At 37.7% G+C, this 21514-nt stretch overlaps 1 protein-coding gene and 1 long non-coding RNA gene across 4 annotated transcripts in view; one reads left to right on the plus strand and one right to left on the minus strand.

Annotated features, from left to right (window-relative positions):
- LOC149807561 (uncharacterized) overlaps positions 1-21514 on the plus strand; it is a 71017-nt gene that overhangs the window by 8980 nt on the left and 40523 nt on the right. For all 3 annotated transcript variants that reach the window (XR_016422891.1, XR_016422904.1, XR_016422897.1), the window contains exon 2: positions 15309-15441. This is a non-coding gene — a long non-coding RNA (uncharacterized LOC149807561). The remainder of the gene's footprint in view (positions 1-15308; positions 15442-21514) is intronic.
- On the minus strand, positions 848-6667 carry LOC149807562 (uncharacterized). The gene is made up of 2 exons (XM_089967836.1): positions 6511-6667; positions 848-3587 (listed from the first exon to the last, which is right to left on the minus strand). The coding sequence occupies exon 2, from the start codon at positions 3565-3567 to the stop codon at positions 1411-1413; it is 2157 nt and encodes a 718-aa protein (XP_089823962.1). The 5' UTR covers positions 3568-3587; positions 6511-6667; the 3' UTR covers positions 848-1410.

Here is a 21514-nt window from a genome sequence, read left to right on the forward strand (position 1 = left end):
AGGAAGGACGGAAGGACGGACGGATAGATAGATAGATTTTCTTAGGTTAATAATACATTATAGAGCGGTTTGTTAATAATTGTTACTAAAAATATATGATTTGACTGTTCACGAGTCAGCTGCAACAATAACTGTAGCGCGTACTCCACCTCTAATAAGGGTATCAACTTCAAAATGCTGGTATCCACCATACAGCAATACAATTGTACAACTGCAGTACTGAAATGCGGGTAACACATTGTGTGTGGCGTTGAAATGGGCTAGTATATCTTAAACAAGAATATAGGTAAATCAGACAGAATTTTCGAAGTCATTGTCCCTTTTATCTGTGCAAATCAGGGAAACATTTGTAATTCGTTTACTTTCATACCTACTGTTAACTTTACTTCTAAATTTCCTCTTGTGGCTTTATATTCAAGGTGTTTTGTACAATGAGTAGAAAAGTAAGCTGCTCGGGGAAGCTGATCAATTACTGTACTCATTTTTATTTTATTATATACATTATCAGAATTCTCGTTTGTTGAACCCAAATATGAACAGTACTTGTTACAGCGTAAGGTTAATAGTAGCTAATGGGGCATAGATAGTTAACGCGCATGAATACACTGCTTAATTTCTGCATACAAACCTAAAATTACTTTTTTATCAGCAGAATTTGTGGGGGGACCAAACACTTAGTCGTCAGCTAATAAATGTTACGGATGTAGGTCAAAACATGTTTAGATGTGAACTCCGGGGTGGGAGGAGCGCCCGTTGACCTTACATGCGGGCACCCATGCTTACCAGTGTGCTTACGTTGTAAAATACAATGTTTGTTTTCAATATTGAGTAAACGCGACTCTCCTCATTCATCATAACAAGTGGATTTAATTATAACAAACACGTGACAAATCTTAAGCTGTAGATCGGAATTCATATGCGTTTGACCATACATGTCTATTTGTTCTCCCATACTACACAGAAAGCAATATGCACATACTCATTTCTCTGAATTTTCACAATTTTAAAATGAAATCCTTACGTTTGACATACTAAAAAAATGTATGATTCAGTGATCTCAACGGTCTAAATGTTGTTATATTCTGGTGTTCTTGCAAAAGAGAGAAAGAAAAAGTGTCCTCTTCCAGGTATCTTTGTCTATTATTTGTTTTTTACTCTACCAACACCTATAGATGTTGAAAAAGGTCACTAACAATATGTTTTCAGGTTCCACGTGTAATGATTTCTACACAATCGAGCCATAAACATTGCATGTGCGAGGGCTTTCATAATATGCATATATATATTGTGCTCTGAAGTGACTACAATTTACATAACACCCAAAAGGAGTATTGTTTATCTCAAGTCGGTAGAATAGTTAGGTAGGTATTATATTTATAACTAGTTCTTTTTAGGACATGTACTGAAGGATTATTTAGATACAATCCCGTCAGATTCTTCTTCGTTTAATTCCCTTATTAAGAGAGGTGCTTTCTTCGCTCTGAGAAAGACTAGTCTGTTATATGCATGTTGCGCGATTTCTTGCATGTTCAATTCAATAGCTAAATCGTGGGCACGCCGGGCATGCTCAAAGGCTCTGATAGTATTTCCTCTTCGAAACTGGTAATCGGATTTCGCAACGTAATAGTCAAATTGTAGGATTTTAGGTATGGGAATTTCTGAATTTTCAAGCTGCTGGAGCAAGTCACCCGCTTGTTTCACGTCCTCTTCTGGTGGGCTCAACACACCCATGGTTAATCCATTTTCACCACAACGTAACAACAGAATAACTAAAAGACAAAGAGCATAACCAAATCCAAAGGGACCATCCTTACCGCCATCTTCTTGAAAATTTGTTAAAGCTTTCCTTAAACTCGTTTTCGCCTTTTCATGTAACCAGGTATATGTGTCAAAGGACCGTTTCTTTCGAAAGTTAAGGATGCCTGTCTGGATCATGATGCTGCGGGACTCATTCAGGTACAGCCACCCCGCAGCCCGGCCCGTGCACCCGACAGGATCGGCCTCGATAATCATCTTAGCATCGTCCATTATTTCTTGTAGCTTTTCCATTTTCTTTCTCATGATATAAATTCGCGTTTTCGCGTTGAACAATTCTAAAGTGAAATATTTAGGATTACTCGTTCGTGCGGCAATCTCGAGTGCAGAGACAATATGTTTCTTGGCAGAACTGATGTTTGTTTTAAACAGTTCCGTGCTAGCATTTAAATATCCCAATAGGCAAAGCATATTAGGTTCCTGGTGATATTTCTTTTGGAGAGTTGTGGAAAAAGATTCAAATTTTTTAAAATTTCCCTGATTTATTTGAGTGCTGAGAAAATTAAAGGTCACCACAAGTCGCCTGCTCGGAATTTCATACGGAGTAATGGCTCCAGGCTGGATTGTAATAGCATCAGACACTGAGCTGTCATTGGCAATTAATACCATATCTTGGTGATGGCTGCAATGTGTGGAAAGTTGTGTATTTTGACGCGTTTTGCTCGACGTTTTGCATAATTTGGGGACAAGGTCCTCCTCGTCAGTGTCAGTATATACTGCTATATCAAGGAATGCACTATTCTTCCTGTTGTCTCCAATGTCATAGTGAGCTTTCAATTGTCTACACCCATCTGTAATCAAAACAGGTTTGGCGCCATCGATTTCATCTTGGCTCCTCTCCGTTGGTTGCTTGGTAGTCGGTCTTGTTGAGAAATCTATATTTGGAACGTTTAAGTATTGCTTTTGAATGATATTGTGATCCGTATTTTCGAGCATTTGTACATTATTGTGGCACTGTTCAAATATATTTGTATTTTCATTGATTGTATCGACGATGTAACTGTACTTTTTCTTTAGAGAAAGTTTCAACACGGATACAACACGATCGTCATGACTGTTAGCAAGGCAGTGCAGGAATGTTTTGCATCTCTCCTTACGGGTAGACCCCCCTCTAATTCTCTCACAATCGTCATCGCTGAGAATTTGTTCTTGAAAATGATGGTCAAGGATATCGATTGGTTCAATGTTTTCAAGCAGCAGACAGCAATGTCGTCTGCAAATTCGTGATACCTGTGATTTTTTGCTATATCTCGGGACGAAGGGTCTACACTTACAACAAAAATTTCGTCCTTTTTCTACATTCTTAACATGACTTTCGCCGTAATCTTTTCCACGTCGAGTGTTCATAACCATGATGTTTTCGACATTTTGTTCACTTCCTGTAGTCGCTACAACATCTTTCTCACAATCTGCAACTTTCATCCCATTTTCTCCCTGGAGACATGATGTCTCTGCAGAAGTCCTTGTGTAATGTTGTCTGTTGATTCTGAGTAATGTGTCCAGATGAGGGAACATATTTTTCGCTCTCAGAGCCCGTTGGAAAGATCCGTATGCAGACGGACCTCTCTTCGGAAGTACTGATAACAGAAGATGACACCTTTCCTTCCTCGTTTTGCCATTAGATATCAATTCGACATCATTTTCAGTCAGAATTCCATCTTCTACCAGGTAGCCCAGTACTTTTTGGGGTTCCAAGTCTTCAACCAAAGTCACGCGGCTTTTACGTAATGATCTTTTGTCTTCTGGGTCCATCACTGCCACCTCCTCAGATGCTGCAAAAGTAAGATGTCATTCAAAGAATGATACGATCTTTTCTACTTTCAAAGAAAATTTTACATGAGTCTCTTCAACTGCAATGCGTCAGTGCATATACATGTAATTTCATAGGAACAAAGCTTACGTTTTAAATGAAAAAGGCTTAGCGTATTCGTATTTGGAATAGAGTGATAGCGCGAATAACATTCACACTTTGCCTCTACAAGATATTCGTTGGACCCCAACGTTACCACGTGCAGGAATCTGTGGTCATCTTAGCTAGTTATGGTGCTCTCAGCGGGAACCACAGTTACAGCCCTATTTATGACTATGGGATTATCATATTTGCAATCATCAAACTGCGTTCAAAATGGTTGTGTAAGCATTGGATAAATGCCTTTAATTCTTGTTGGACACCAGAGTGTGTGAAACAGTGATTGACAATAGACGTTCAAAACGTGGTCGATTTTTCCTCTGCAAAATGATTTGCAATATCGCTTTCTTCTTTTAAAGACTGACTGCCGTTACGTAAGAAACGTATTTGTCAACTAAATTATCATGAAAATTTACTTAATTTGCATAATCTCACAATACATCGTCGTTAGGACTCTACAGTCGTAAACTATGCAATAGAAAAGAAACTCCGACAAGTTCGGTAAAATTAACAAATAATTTATCTCCCCTTCGAATACAAAGTAAAATTCAAAAGACGCATTATTATATATCAGTCAGGCATGAAACAATGCAGCTATGGAAATTATGTCACTTGAGAACAAATACATGCATGAAGATTCATGAATTAAGTTTATGACGTACGCAAAGAGTAATGTAATGCCATGTATACCTTGAAACGATGTACCTCGTATACGTATTTCTGGACCCGTGGCCTACAACAACAACAACAACAATAATAATAATATATTTAATAATAATTATTATTATCAGTAGTAGTAGTAGTATTGTTATTATTGTTGTTGTTATTGTTATTATTGTTAGTGTTTTTGTTGTTAATGTAATTATTATTATTGTTGTTATTGTTGTTTTTGTTACTTTTCTCATTTAACCAATCATTAGGATTAACGTGCTTCTAGACTGTTTCAATCATTCATAAGTTTGGTCCTTATAATATAATTCAAAAGTTTATTGCATCAAAGATTAAACTCTACTCGATCAAACTTATTTTCAAAACCCATGCAAAGGTCTAAAATCTTCCCGGTCTTTCCTCAGAGATTTGTTTATTAATGTGTATAGTGTGAATATATTATCAACCGTCGAGTATTCATATATGAAGCCAGCGTGTTCTCCTCCCAGAAAGTCATATTATGATGCCCAGGCATATGGTCAGTTATTCACAATATTTAGCATTCCCTTAACCAAGACTGGTAACACGCACATATTTCTCTGCAGCTGGATGGGTTATTAATATCACTTTTTGAAGACTAAAGTTAGTATTACTGCTGCCTAGTCTTGTTAAGTATTGGTATGTATATTTATTTTATATTGCGTGGGTAACTTTTCTCCATGATTGTAAGTTGTAAACAACATGTTCATGTAAGTAGTAAACAAGTTCACGTAGAGTTCAAAATTGTACTAACAGATGCCTCGCTTGGCGCTCAGCATTAAGAGGTTAGTTTTAGGACTGGTCGGCCTGGTGTCAGGATAATGTGTAAGGGTGGGACATCATGCTACATGTCTGCGGCATGATGCCCCAGTGCTAGACATCACTATAAACTGCCACACTGCAGACATCGTAAAGATATCACTGCAAAATTGATAATGCTGCGTTGAAAATCCAAGTCACACACACACACACACGCACGCACACACACACACTTGTAATAAGTAAGCTGCGATGCCAGTTGTATAAAGGAATCCGGACTCGTATTCTGTGATTTCGGAATCTCTCAGACAAAATGGTCGAATTTTAATTCAAGTGACAATGTATCAATAGGAATTTAATAAGCAAATTCATTTATGTTCTATATCGGTTTGTGGGAATTCATGATCCGAATTTGCAACTGTGTTCAGATCTAATTTGAAAGGAATTATTTATTTAAAATCATTAGAATTACTAAAGTGATCATGATGTTGGACTAACACCCTATTTTGGATTATTGTAAACTCGTTCAAAGACATACTGAACTGCATCAGTATGGTACATTAGAACATTAAAAACTATTGGAATTCATTAAGAACATTCTTTCTCTGGACTTGTGATATGATACTGTGTATCTTGAATTTTCACTGTATTGTAAAGAAATAAATAACTTGATTTTACTCGAATTGTTGATTTCATTAATTTCTGTTACATATTTTAAGCCATACAAGCGAAAAAAGTATCAAATTTATTAAATAATTGAGGAAGTATATTAGTAATAATGCGTCAGATGCACTTTTAAAAACAAAATACTCCATAGAGCATCCATTCCACAGCTAATTTCGTTTTTCATTTATAAGAGTTCAAGCTGAACAATTAGATATCGTACACACTCAACATTTATTTGTAAAATTTTATCTGGTTGAAGTCCAGTCTCAAATTGCATGTATATACTTGTAAAATTGTATCTGGTCGAAGTCCAGTCTCAAATTGCATGTATATACTTGTAAAATTGTATCTGGTCGAAGTCCAGTCTTAAATTGCATGTATATACTTGTAAAATTGTATCTGGTCGAAGTCCAGTCTCAAATTGCATGTATATATTTGTAAAAGTGTATCTGGCTTAAGCGCCACCAATTCTTGCCCCTATGTGTGGGCGCCCATGATGTATATACTTCTAAATTTTGTTAAATAGTTGGAACTCTTTTCACTGCTATACTCCTGATGTACCGGAAATATCCCCGACATCAGTGTCCACATAGAATTAACCTGATACTGCTACTACTATTACTATTACTATTACAACTACTACTGCCGCTGCTACTGCGACAGACAGTACTTACCTCCTAGTCACTGTTACATTCTTCTCGGTTATTTCTCATTTTAGTTTCATTTTAGGCAAAAATATGATGACTAATAACGGAATTTCCCTCGGAAAACATAAACCAGTCTGTTAAATCTTGCACGGAGCACAATTATCGTCTAACTAAATATTGTATACGCTTCACAATTATGTCTAACATGCAACTGTCGGTCTGGCAGGTTGCCATTTAATGTATAGCACAAAGAAACCGTACACATTATAACTGCATTTAAATATTGGATAATGCATGTGTGTGTGTGTGTGTGTGTGTGTGTGTGTGTCTTATGGTCTCTTGGCTCGGTAATAACGCCATAGAAACGGATTTATGCCTTTAAACAAATCAGAAGTGGCGCTGCCTTGACTGGTTTGGCACTATTAATTAATGTTGTCGTGGTTTTCGTCATATATGTATGCTGAAATGATAAAATAGTCAGAGTGTCGGAGCCATCGCTTGACATGTGTAATTCTTGCTATAGATCTCAAAATACATTGGAACCTTATCGGCCAACATACGGCCTAATTCTGAGTCATATTTATTTGAAACGATCAAGGCCATAAATTCTTTTCTACGCGTCAAAGGTAGCTCCAGTAAAACAGTCCATTTAACGGTTGCACTCAACCACACCGAACTGGTTTTACGATTATAATGATATTTTCACTGTATTGTTCTCAGACTAATGTAAATGCAGTTATGTCTCCTACATGCTCCTACATACTCCTACATACCCCTACATACTCTTACATACTCCTACATACTCCTACATGCTCCTACATACTCCTACATACTCTTACATATTCTTACATACTCCTACATACTCTTACATACTCCTACATACTCTTACATACTCCTACATACTCCTACATCTCCTACATACCCTTACATACTCCTATATACTCTTGCATACTCCTACATACATTCCTACATACTCTTACATACTCCTACATACACTCCTACATATTCCTACATACTCTTACATACTCCTACATATTCATGTCGCAGTTTGATTGCAAGTGATGTGCACTGATTTCATTGTCATTATGGTATATCTAACACAGAACTAAAATTCTAACTTTCCTTCATTTGATTATTATCCAAATTCTGACGCCACTCCTTGTAAGCATTTTTACCGCACTGTGTGAACTTGTCAATGTTTATTGCTATTTTGTATGCAATAGGAAAATGTACTCAATATCGGCCCACTGCTAATATCATAGGAATGATAATTACCCCCCCCCCCATCAATGTGTTACAGTAGTTATCCTTAAATATGTTCCGCTCATGTGATCAAAATATAATTAAAACAGGAGTAAAAAAAAACAAAGAAAATAAGAAATGCGTAGTAATAGAAGTATGTTACAATCGTCAAACAGGTTTGAATATAAAAATTATGTTGTTTCAAATGTCTATAATATATCTTAAACTTTGTTTGTTGTTATTTTGGAATTTTATCTCTCTCTCTCTCTCTCTCTCTCTCTCTCTCTCTCTCTCTCTCTCTATATATATATATATATATATATATATATATATATATATATATATATATATATATATATATATATATATATATATATATATGCCTTGAGGACTCAGCACAGTTAACCAGGAGGGTATTCTCACTTTTAAATTTTGAAAGAATTTTTATAAAATGTATTTTGTTATAATATAAATTTATATAATTTTAAAAAACACTCTGATTGCGGGAATTCTTATTTTGTAAATAAAATTGTATATTTTGAATAACACGATTATGTTTATGTACTGCAAAAGTAGTATATTGGAAAAATATATTCTCTGTTCTCATCAATGCTAATGTTAACAAATGCAGTACCAGGGTAAAGTGTATCAAATTTGATCAGTGTGGACTTGATATCCTGTACAGAATATTTTATATTACCGAATATGAGTTACTGGTATTTTCGAGGTTTGTCTTTATTGTCACCAGCGGGATATAACGCTGACAAAATCGTCGATTTAAAACATCTATTGTCACCGTATGTTTTACTTTTATCACTGACCGTGGCGAACCCCAATCTGGCGTCCGTATGTTGCTGATTCCAAGGTGATTAAGAACCTTCTGAAGCAATTCGGCATAACTATGACGAAAATCATGTTGTATATCTGTGGTCGTATATGTACCGACATCAAAATATGGACACTTGTTTCCCAACAAGTCTTTCGTACGCTTAACCCGATTCATTACTTTGCACTAAAATACCTGGAGATGTTCATGCAAACATTTCTTGATATGCATTTTATGCACGTGTTGGTGCAGTTACAGCTGGTAGTTACCTATATTATGCTGTGATTCTTTCTGACAAGACTCTCCTTGTTGGAGGGTGCTGGTGGTTGAATGAGGGTCCTCGATTAACGTGGATAACTGTTAATTAAATATGTTATATATTTAAATAATAACGTCCTATCAAGAAATGAAGGTCGGCTTTAGTGAAAATCAGATGGGGAAAATAAAATATGCAATGAAAACAATTGTGGGGTCACATTGCAACTTTCTCCAACAACATTTAATCGAAATATCCATGTGTGATTGACCCACACGCAACTAGCACAGCTTAATGCGGACACAAACAATAACACCTCGGCGACATTAAACTTATCAAATTTAGAGGTGGCACAAATGCAAAAGATTGGTAAAATATTTCCATTCCATACAACGATTCCAGCCTTGTTAACAGCAGTGGCTCTAGCGGCTGCAGAAGCTGCGTAGTTATGGGCTGTCGGAATTTCATCAGGAGTTGCTTTGAAAAAGGCAATTTGTGGTCATATTCGAATAAAAAAGGGAAAGACCTTCGATTACACACAACGAGTCCTCAAATATCATCGGAAAGATGTATCTGATTACCCGGGACAAGACTTTAAAGTTCACGCCTTTATCCAATCTTGATTTACTCGCGATGACGAAATATTTCACGCGCTATTTCATGGTGTCTTTATCCGTAATTTGCATCGATTGTGCAATGTACACTTTAAACCGGTATTGTCAAACTGGATTTGACAACAGTGCCTTGCATTCTTTGGTTTCCATACGTGTTAACACCTCTGCATAGTTTGTATTTTGATTCGTATTTACTTGCGCCACCATTTGAAATTGTTGGTTATTAATGAAAAACGGTGAACGACAACCAATGTTGCATTCGACTATACCAGTACAAACTCGCACGGATGGACCCATATGCAGTCATCTTGTTGTTGAAGAGTTGCATGCATCACCACGAACACCTCAAGCACTGGTTGATTGCACATTAAAACATTAACGGATGTTACTCAGCCCGACGACACGGTGCTCATGTGGATCTGAACCGATTTGCCACCAAAGCGGTTCTGACTAAATTAGCCAGCCCAGTTGTTGCTCGTGTCGTTCAAAGTGAGCTTTTTTTATACATCAAACTTTTGATTTGAAACGTCTAACCTCGACATTCAAGTTATTATTGTCAAGTTAAAAGAATATGGTTGAAAACGGTGGAATGAGATCCAGCGGTATGTCGGTTGCTTATATCAAAGAATATGTTGATGATGCTGATGGTACAACAAACTAATACGTGGATGACAAATCGCTAACGTGCCTACACCACGAGTAGTAAATTTGTTTGCAATACATATTAGTGACCACCGGATTGTTCAATAACAACTGGCCGAAATGTTTTTGATGATGCAAATGTTCTTGATAAACCCAAACTTATAATCTTAACAGCACGCTAGTCTGGATCGTATTTATTTATCATATCCGACTATTATCAAGATGAGTCACTTAATACGATTGATAAATGATAAGCTGGTACACGAGTAACGATCTTGGTACCAGTATTAAATCTTTCGTATATACAATAGCAACATCATTGACAGCTGAAGACGAAATTCTTTTTGAAGCATTACACATCTTTCCTTAAGGCTAATTCAACATATTTGGCCTTTCTGTTTAAGATTAGATTTATCGTTATATAGAATAGATTCTGACCGTGTTGATGAGGTTGTGGAATTTACCAACGGGATGTTAGATCGAATGGCAGTGGATGATAAAATTGATCATAATTTTGTCTCACTTGCCGACGAATATCTGTGTCAGGGTGGTGTTACCAGACCCTCATGTACACTCGAATATAGTTACGGCAAGCGCCAAATGTAAATTCATAGTTGGGACCACTCTGATATACCACAACCAAGTCAAGGCCAGCATGTAGCAATCACATTAGCTCGTGAAAACGTTCAAGCATTGACTGCACCCCCAAGTGTCAATATATTGTTTCTAGAAGGATCAAGCAGAATTAACCGCTGTATTGAACAATGAATTTGTTACACGAACATTTACTCAAATGAGACCAGACAAATATCGACTGTTATTCCACAAGGACGCCCTCGTCCGATTAACAGTTATTAGGCGAAGACGAAAACAACATTTAACACGCCAGGCACAGGTGCAACCAGTATATTTTTAATGAAAAGGGTGCTAGTTACCAGAACGTAGACTTTTTGAGACTTTAAATCTTCGTCAGGCAGAATTTTTTTATCTGAATGATAGTTGTTCCAGAAAGAAAAGATTAATATCTTAGAAGTGCGTATGCGTATTACACTTGGGTGTGATGAGTCAAGACAGGGAATGCCAATCGTGCAATTGTTCTATACATTTAAATAATAATAATAGAAGAACTATGATGAACCCTCAATGTAAACGACATAAAAAAAAATAACTGAAGCCGAGCAACAGCTTCGAGATGAAATCATCAAAAGAACCGCATTGATCGTGAAATACAAACGTGTGTATTTGGTTGTAGATGCTAGTTGTGGGCTTGGCGCAGCAACAACTGTTGGTCTTGGTGTGACAGGACTCACCACAATAACTATTGTTGGTGCACCAATCGAAATTTTTGTTGGGGATATATACACAGTAACGGATGTCTCTGGTGATGCTATAAAATTAATTTCGAAAGGATTACCTTCACGAATACTCGTTTATTTAGAAATGCTTGCGCGGCACAAAGCAGTCTCAAGATGAACAGTAAACTGTGTTCAGCGGCAATCGAAGATAAAAATAATTATCGTAGCCGAATTCGAGACAGTCTAGTCTGAAATTGAAATTCACCGACAACCCCGAGCACAAATTAGGAACCGTGCGGTTTTACAGACAAGAAAAGACAAGTTTTAAAACAAACAAGTTGTCATAGTCAGGTTAGCCGGTCACAGGTCTGCGTCACTGTATGAATGTAGCTTGGCCATTTTACATTGGTGGACTATTTAATGCACGGGTTGCACAACGTGTGTGGCTTACTTGCTAAAATAGATAAAAGTCACGGGAGATAGAGGCTGTGACCAAGAAGTAATAAAAATCCAAATCGCAAAAAATAGTACTAGTTGTTTTCGGACAGCAGAGAGACTCTTGTTTCATTCTGGGGTTTTTTCTCCAGATTGTCGCTAATAAAACGCTCGTTTATGAGTGCAGCATAAATAATGTTACAAGTGGCATTTATTCCTTAGGAGTCTAAACTTTTGTCAGGGACCTATGCATTTCAAATTACATATCTACATTACAAACCTTTGTGAGGTAAAGTACATATTATATACAGATCTTAGTCATGCTTCTTATTGAACATGAAACTGGCTTTACTCATGTACTTTTTGGTATTTTTATATTGTGCGTGGTCTGTTCGTTCATTATGGTTGATACTAAGGTATAAAACCTTATTTTCTGACCGCAACCGACTAGACACAACTTGACCTCCATAGCCATCTCTCTAGCAACCCACACCAATTCAGTGATGAAAATGGAAGGAGTAGGAGTCCTAGCATAAACATATTATTATACTTAAATATGATCACTCATGACACTGGAAGAAGGAATTTAAGTTGTGTTTTGGAAGACCAAACCATAGACAAAGACAGTCACATACAAAACATTATAACGCAAACGTTATCAACAAATATATTCTTGAGACATACAGGTTGCCGCACCTCCAGGACAGGACTCTGCAAACGTGACAGCTCATATTCCATCTGTCTCCAGAACACGGATTAATAGAAAAAGATAGCCTTGCTTTCCAAATTCTCCCCTTCTCATATAAAGGTGTATTCATGCTTTGTTTTTGCTGCTGCTATTGTTGCTAATGCTATTCTCATTGAGAAACAGTTGTCAGGGTTTTATTCTCTCCCAATCTATTTGCTCCCTTTCATTTTCATCGTTCATGTCTTATTTATCAGTTCTTTGTCATTTTATGGTAGAATTGGGTTATGTTTACCGAATTAAGTCCAAGAGATGCTTTACCTCGTTTGCACGGATCGTGACTTCATGGAGTCTCCAGTTTATACTCGAACACATTTTATTCCTTGTTTATTTTACTATGCTAAATCATAGAATGCAGATGTGGGGTATCATGCTGTCCTAAAAGAAACCGGCCGCCCTAAAAAAAATGACAAAACCAAAATAAAACAGCATGTTAAAGTGTTTTATTCATATCGAATCAACTTGTTACCTCACTTCTTACTTTTTCTCTCCTCCTGCCAAAGGCGTTCATGTGAACATTTTGATCCAGCCAGTACTTGATGTGCGATGTGCGATGTGCCAACTTGGGTGTTTGAGCAGGTATATTTAAAACTCTTTGAATTATTCGCCTTTCTCTTTCATCTCCATCGCAGTGCCTCTATATGTCGTTTTTGGTAGCTTCTGTTGTGTGGGGTAATTTGGCGGGGAGTCAGATTTAATGACATTCCTGAAATCATTCACGTTAGGTTTGGCAATCTTGTCCAAAGTCAATGTTCGACCTTCCATAAAGTCCAGGTGTACGAGTGTGAAGATCTTGAAAGGTCTGTCTTTGTATGTTGATCATTCAGTCTTCATGAAAGAGATCCAGCGACCAATCCTAACAAGAGAATATAGGCTTTTAACAAGAATATCTACCAGTATAAGAAGAAATCATCCTCCTTGAACGATCACCTTTTATTTTGATTGACTGGAAGTTTCTTTCTAACAAGTTTTCAAAGAATGTGACGATATCATCTAATCGCTATCTGACTGTTTCAGTAAAATGAACCTTTCCGTTCGATATATTAAAATAATACTCAAATGGGTGCTTTTTGAATGATTTCTTTTTCTGTCGCATAGGGCATTGTCTTTGGTAAGTATAGACAAAAATCCCAATGTTTACCTAAATGAGGAAGGATATAACTTTTTCTTTCCTTTTATTTTTGTAGACATTTATTGATGTCGATGCTGTAACTGGATACTCTTGGAAGAAGAAATCCTTTTTAGAAGAACTAACGTGATTCTTGTTCAGTACTTCTTCTGCTGCATTAGGATTCATCTCAAGTGGTTGTCGTACGTCGTACCAACTTGACTTTGGGTACCACCTGACGGCAATGTGTTGTCAGAGAACTAAATCGTGTCCGTTCTTGTTTGGATTGTCAGCTTTGTAGTATTCATGCTATGTCTTGCATTTTTGTCTTAAGGGATCAATCGTTATATCCGCAGCATCAGTCAGAACGGAAGATAACGAGAACGGAGAAGTAGCAGTCTCTTTAGAGATGGAATTTAATTTCTTCATCAGATATAATAATACTTGGCTCACATCAAATTTAGCTGACATCATCACTAGTACAGAAGAGGAGGAGACGGTAGCAATTGTCGGTGTGGTGAAATACCGGTCGAGGTTTCCGTCAGTACGTGCGTGTTCTAGAATGCAGTTCCCCTTGTTCTTGAGGATAAATTGGTCGTTACGGTTTTCTTCTTAGCAGAAGAGGATGTGGCGTGTGAACAGACTGCCACTTTCGTCTCTGTCTTTTTATTTGCATTGTTCTTTTTGTGAATTTTGTTTTTAGCTCAGTCTACGGCATTAGGGCTCATCTTATGCTTTGCAAAACAACGTCGCCTTTCACGAGGAATGTGATTGAATCCTTGTCGAAATTGATGTACTGTCAAAGTACACGACTGTAGAACTTCTTCGAGACCAACAAATGTGAATGCACTAGTGCAGACAGTGTACGAATAAATTTGGCAAGAGGATGGGATCGAAGGGAAGTTGTGTTGAATACATTTAGAAAAAAATGGAAGTGAATAGTGAGGTGTAAATTATTAGACCATCTTGATAATTATCGTGAAACAAATCGTACAAAATCTAAAATAATTCTGGAGTGGAATATTTAATAACAATTAGTAAAATACTCATAAGACCTTTGAGTGGCATCGTCATAAGCATAGAATCAGCCATGGTGTTCGTAATTGTTTATTGAAATAAAATAAGGGTAATGAAATCAAAATAGTGTAGCGATAATGTACCTTTCGTGTAACCCAAACCTTTATTTCTTCTTCTTCTCCCAACTATTCCATATAGCGATTACTCTTCTTTGTAACATCATGTCAAAGAGATCGATCGAACAAAAGTGCCTTGTGATCAATCCCTCATTTGAAAAATTCAGTTTTGCCAACAATCTACATGTCCAAGAGATGGCATAACTTCACATGAACTGATTGCTTCTCTTTGTAAAATCATACCGTAAATGATGACTAAATAGAAATCGATTGGTAGAGCAATCAACATGGCAAAAATATAATGCCTGAGAACCTTGACAATATCACATTTCGTCAGTCATTATGAGTACGGACGATACAGTAATAAAGCTCTAGTGATTTTAATAATTCTGAGACAATTGCAAAGAACATAAGACAGTTCATAGAGAAAAGTAAACATATTTAGTCTTTGTTTCTTCTTCATAGTAATACAGCAAGACAACATTTTAATTTTTTTTTAAAGTTCTCATTTGTTTCTTTTTTGTGACAGGTCAGACAACCACGTCTTTGACATAAGCAACCGCCTTTTGTTTCCAGGTGTAGAATCCAATACTGGCCCAGTCAATTACATCATTCCAGTGGTAAATCTGTTCGTATAACCAGATATCCAAATACACCTCTTGGTAAGTATGAAGAGTGGTTAATGTCCGACTACTCCTTCTTGAAATGGAGAAGTAGTACTCATCGCTAAGAGCATTACTTTTAACACAGTGGGTTTCTCATGTACATAGGACGTTTTGGTGCCCATGTCTTTGGATGAATGTTGATACGTTTACATACAAGAATCTACAGGTAACAACACGAAATGTCGTCCGATTTTCAAAAGGAATGAGTTCATTTAAAAGCAGTTGGTAACACTGGACAACAAATTTTTACAAAAGTCATGTTACTGAAATAAAATTAGTCAATTCTTATCAATTTTTATGTGCTGAACACGAATATGACAGTCAAATTGCAAAATTGGCTCTAGTTTTTTTGTAATCTGCAAGAAATTAATGTTTACATAACGAAATGCATTCCAATAGTAAAAGGTCAACTGTACTAGCCTACCTATAAAAAATCAAGTCATTGACTACATCTTAGATTTCTTCGCCTGTCTCTTGTACAGCTGTTCGGGAGCATCTCTGAGGAGTGTCCAGCAGTAGTCAGCCAGCATTGTAGTGGACCATTTTCCCTGGTATCTTTGTTCCATTGTTGCGATATCTTGATGAAAACGTTCGCCGTGTTCATCACTAACAATACCACAGTTGCTAGGAAAGAAATCCAAATGGGAATGAAGGAAGTGAATCTTTAGAGACATATTGCAGCCAAGTTTCTTATACTTCATCAACATGTCTTCTACTAGTTCCTTATAGTTTTCTGCCCTAACATTTCCGAGGAAGTTTGTAGAAACTAGGCGAAAAGCATTCCATGCTTGTTTCGCGTCACCTTCCAGCAAGTTGTTGAACCGGTCATCTTTGAAAAGCTCTCGAATCTGAGGACCCACAAAAACTCCCTCTTTAATCTTTGCTTCGCTGAGTCGAGGGAATTTTTCATGCAGGTATCGGAATGCTGGCAAAGTCCGGTCAATGGCTTTCACGAAGTTCTTCATCAAACCTAGTTTGATGTGAAGGGGTGGTAGCAAGATTTTCTGAGCCTCAACCAGAGCTGGGTGTTGGATATTCTTCTCTCCAATGGCTACATTCTGCCTGTGAGTCCATTCCTTCCTCATGTAGTGCATTTCCCTTGCTCGGCTATCCCACTCGCATAAGAAACACATGTATTTTGTTTATCCTTGCTGCAGTCCCATTAAAAGGGCAACTACCTTCAAATCACCACAGAGGTGCCAGCTGTACTTGTTATACTCAATGGAATTCAGTAGCTGCCTTAAGTTATCGTATGTCTCTTTCATGTGGACAGCATACGCTACTGGAATAGATGGAAGAATGTTTCCATTGTGCAAAAGCACAGCCTTGAGACTCAGTTTCGAAGAGTCCACAAATAGTCTCCATTCTTGTGGGTCATGAGTGATTTTTAAAGCATTCATGAGGCCCTCAATATCGGAACAGAATATCAGATTACTTTCCTTTCTGAAGAAAGGCTCCAATTGCTGGTGGCGCTTTCGATATGCAGTAATTGTGACATCTTCTTCTAGAAGATTCCATTGTTGGAGTCTTGATCCTAGCAATTCTGCCTTGTTCTTTGATAAGTCCAAATCACGAATCAGGTCATTTAGTTCTTCCTGTGTTATTCTGTGTGGGGTTGATGATGCACCACAGTGAAAATCTGGATCACTGCATGCTGATGGACCAAGAGAAGAACAGGTCGACTCACCTTTGTCTTCGTCAGATGAATCAAGAGAATATTCTGCTGGAGGTTCTGGAATAGGAAGTCCCTCACCATGTGGAACTGGTCTCAATGCAGACGGAATGTTTGGGTAGACTATTCTCGACTTCTTTCGCTTCGTTATTCCGCCGGAAAGAGGAGGAACCAAGCAGAAGTAACAGTCATTTAGGTGGTTGCTTGGCTGTCTCCACACCATTGGGACTGCAAACGGCATTGATGACCTTTTGCAATTCAACCACTGTGAAAGCTGTGTTGTACATGTAGCACAGCATATATGCGGAGCCCAAGGCTTGTCTTGGTCACCAACCTTGCATCCGAAGTAAAGATGATATGCCTTCTTCACTTGAGAATTGATACTTTTCTTCTGGTTGGCAAATGTCACTTCCCCACAAATATAGCAAAAATTGTCCGCGGTATTAACACACTTTCGAGGCATTACTGTTCTTTATTGTACGTAAATGGATAAAATAATAAGTTTTATGTAACAGTAGCTTGAACTGTCTCGCACAACGTCTAAAATATTTTAAATGCTGAACCTATCTGATTGGGCTTTATATAGTACACTGCTTACGTCAGCTTCAGCAGCCGCCTGGCATTAGTATAATAGGCCTACACATGTATAGTACTCTGCTGACGTCAACTTACTTCAGCAGCCGCATGGCATTAGTATTGCATTGCATCAGAAAATGATGCAATCAACTGTGGATGATGTGAGCATGATGGTATTATGCAATGTTACATCATTATTCCGGATGTTGCTGCAGTCCTACTGGAGAAATTTACACAGTGAAACATAGAAAATGAGGTATATGAATATCTTCAAAACGAGAGCCAATACAAATTTTTCACGGTTATATTCGTGTTCGGCACACCAAAATACTACAGATTAGGGCCTTTTCAAGTCAGTAATGATTTCACTGTTGACCAGTGTAATCCATTAAGGTTTGGATCATTTCACTGACTTATCACATTGAATGTGATGTAAAATGGATAGTCTTTTAACGTTTCGTTCTCTCTTCAGCTGATCAAAAAGCATACAATTAGACCCTAAGTTAGTTCTACAAAACTGTCCATTATCACTGAAATCGGTGTCACGCTCATAGAAGAAGTCTTGACATCTTGAACGTTGTACCCGTATTGAGTGTCAGTCACATTCTTTTCAAAGAAGCAATGCTGTTGTATTATATAAATAGCAATAATCTAAAAGTCGGTAACTATTTTTAGTTTGAATTTCTCTTGAACACATAAAATGCAGTGATACATGCATGAACTTGTAGATTTAGAATGTGCTCCTGCAAACTAGCCATTCACATTAATATCTTTTCGATGGGATAGTCATGCATGCGCAAAAAGAAGTCCAATATTACACCTTATCCTAGAACAAAGGTGATAACCCCCACACACAACACTTCGCAGAAGAATCTCGTTTTCGGCCAATACTTTCATTAAAATACTTAGCAATCCAGGCACTTTTGAACTATTTCATCGAAATCCTGCCACGAAAATTGGTTTATTACTGCATCGCTGTTGACGCATTAGCATCCAAAGTCTGAGTTACTGCATGCCTGACAATTTTAACAATTTCAATGCATTCAGTATTGTTTGGCATTCAAGTACCAATGGTTTAAATATCTAATACAGTTGAGAATTGTAAAGGGGCCTTGTCGTTGACTACCTTAGGTTCGGGTGGGATGCTCCCAGTATTATCTTTAATTATTACAGAAAACCCACCCTGGCTCGTTTTTGTTAGAAATTGAAGTAGTGATAGAGATGCAAAGCTCCGAGCCCCCAGTCAGCGATGCCGACAGTTAAATTACTGAAAACACAAAAGGTGAAATTCAAATAAGCAACAAATTTAATGTCATTCAATTACAGATAATCCTTCCTCAATTGAAATTCAATATTCAAAACCCTATCACTCATCTTTCACTCGACCAAGTGACGGCCTATTTCATCATCTGACTTAGTGTGATAGATTTTCTTCCTGTCCTGTGTTTCTACTCATCTCTTGATCTGTAGTATTTCTTGACTGGTATCCAGTACCCCTTCAGTCCAACGCCCACTTCCTTCAGCCTTTCACATCCGTTCCCTCCTTCTCTCCAGAGACTCGGGACCAACTGTACCAGGGTATTTCCCTTCTCTGTCTCCTACAGCTCCTCCGGTCCCTAAATCTTCCTGTCCAAACACACAAAACGACATTAGTATTTTCCCCTAGCTATCTAGCCTCACACTAAGCAACAATCTCTCGTCAGATAAGCCATCACCTTCTTTGGTCACGCATTCGTGCACATCGAAATACCCATACTTTCCGGTATGGTATACACGGTATCAACTGCTTATCATGCATATATCAGTGGATTTCATCACATCGGTATATATAGATTCTCAATCTTATTATGCAGAACAATATCACGTAATCAGACGCATTTCTGTACATTACACTTCTACAAATTGTACACAGATATCCACATATCCATGCGCTGATATATCCTTACACATTATACTCCTACAAAGTATGTACAAATAGTCAAATACTCATATTAACTAATGTTGCACACTGCAACCATTATACGAAGTTATAATTCAATTCAACATTTGCAAATCTAGAATATCATATGAATAAATGCACGAGGTTACTACGAATTAACCAAATAGCGAATTACAATGGTGATTCTTTACATAAACATTGCTCATATCTCAAAATGTAGTATGGAGATCAAACACTACGAATGAATCAAATCCTACAAATGGTAATTCTACGTACTAACGATACTAGTAATGAAGTATACATACTGCACATAATTAAAGTACAATTACCTCGCCGTAATAGATTGCGACACTCGAGCAAATAAGTCACTGACCTTTCCGAAGCTCATTTGTAATTCCCAGAATAACAATGTTTCCTGCCAATTTCGAATGACGTCGGAGTAACTTAGAACTTCTTTATGTAATTCCCGCAAGATGGTTTAGCGACTACTGACGTTTAGTTTCAAAACACTCGATTTAAACTTGCGATTCCAATAGTGGCCACGCCTTGCTCAATCCCGAGTGGATGTCGATTCACCCGTGGTCTACATAATTAGCAGACATTGTCCCCTCCCCGGCAGTATGTCAAGGGTGGATTTACGACCCTCACTTGATGTTCTTTTGAGTCCAAACCGGCAATTCCTGCCACTTACCTATGAATTGCACGCCGCCGAATAAGGCGCCAGTAACATGTTCCTATGGCCATGTTATACACAACTGGCTTCCCCTCCGTCTTTTTGATGTCGGCTTACCTCGCAACATTTATGAAGCGAATAATTAGCCTCAGGGTCTAGCATATACATGTTACAATCTGGCTATTGTTCCTTACTTATAACGTGACAAGAATGCATTGAGATTTGCTTTTCAGTTGAATCTAAAAGCATCTTTAAATGCGTTCTCACAGCTTCAAATGTAAATACGAATCATCTCAAGTATCTATGGCGATAATAATCTAGACTGAAAACGGGAAGTTAGTGACAGACCGGATACCATATGGCATGCTCAAGTTAGCCGAATCTTGATGCTCCATTCGTGGAATTTCACACCCCAATTGAAACACTGTACTTGGTCTCCTTGACCTAAGTAGACAAATCCTATATCTTGAAAGATTCTGGAGTGGTTTCATCCAGATATTTGGACCATTTCCCTTTAAATGAGTCGACCGGTAAAATTGCTATAATCAGGCAAACCCACAACAAACTCGTATTCTTCTTTTATTCGTAATTCTCAATGAGTTAGGGGCGTAAAGAGTGACTTGTGAGTGCATAGGAGATATTCGTAGATGGCCGAGTTAAGGGCATCGATTGTGATGGTGCTGTAAGTCGTGCTGCAACAATCTGGTTGCATGACACGGCATCACTCTGCTCGCAGGGCACATCATGACATTTGTCTTTATTCTACTTTGTTTGCAATGGCACATTATATTTGTTTCTCTATCGCATTCTTCTTACTAGGTAAACGCCTCTGCTCTGATTGGTCTTTGTTTCGTGGATATTGTCCCTTTTACGCCGAAGGGTGGTACCGTGTTGTGATAGGGAAGCAGCACTAAATACTGAGCAGCCACGGCTCTCCTTATTCGTCGTAGCAAGTGGATTATAAGTTTAAGCTGTACGTGTCAAAACCTTACCATGCTATTTGGAATTCATATGCAGACTGAATTGTCCCCAAAAGCAAATTAGAAGTAAAATCTATACATTTGACATGCTGCATGAACTTAGTGATCTCAACTGCCTGGTGCTGATGTATTTTGGTATTCTTTCGCATTATTTAATGTCTCGCTTTCAAGAGATCACATGCATTCATTTTTCCTTTAACTGGAGCCATAAACCCTGTATTTGTGAGGCT

This window comes from Sinohyriopsis cumingii, chromosome 1 (genome assembly GCF_028554795.1).
Source record: "Sinohyriopsis cumingii isolate HCF-2022 chromosome 1, ASM2855479v2, whole genome shotgun sequence".
Taxonomy (NCBI): domain Eukaryota; kingdom Metazoa; phylum Mollusca; class Bivalvia; order Unionida; family Unionidae; genus Sinohyriopsis; species Sinohyriopsis cumingii.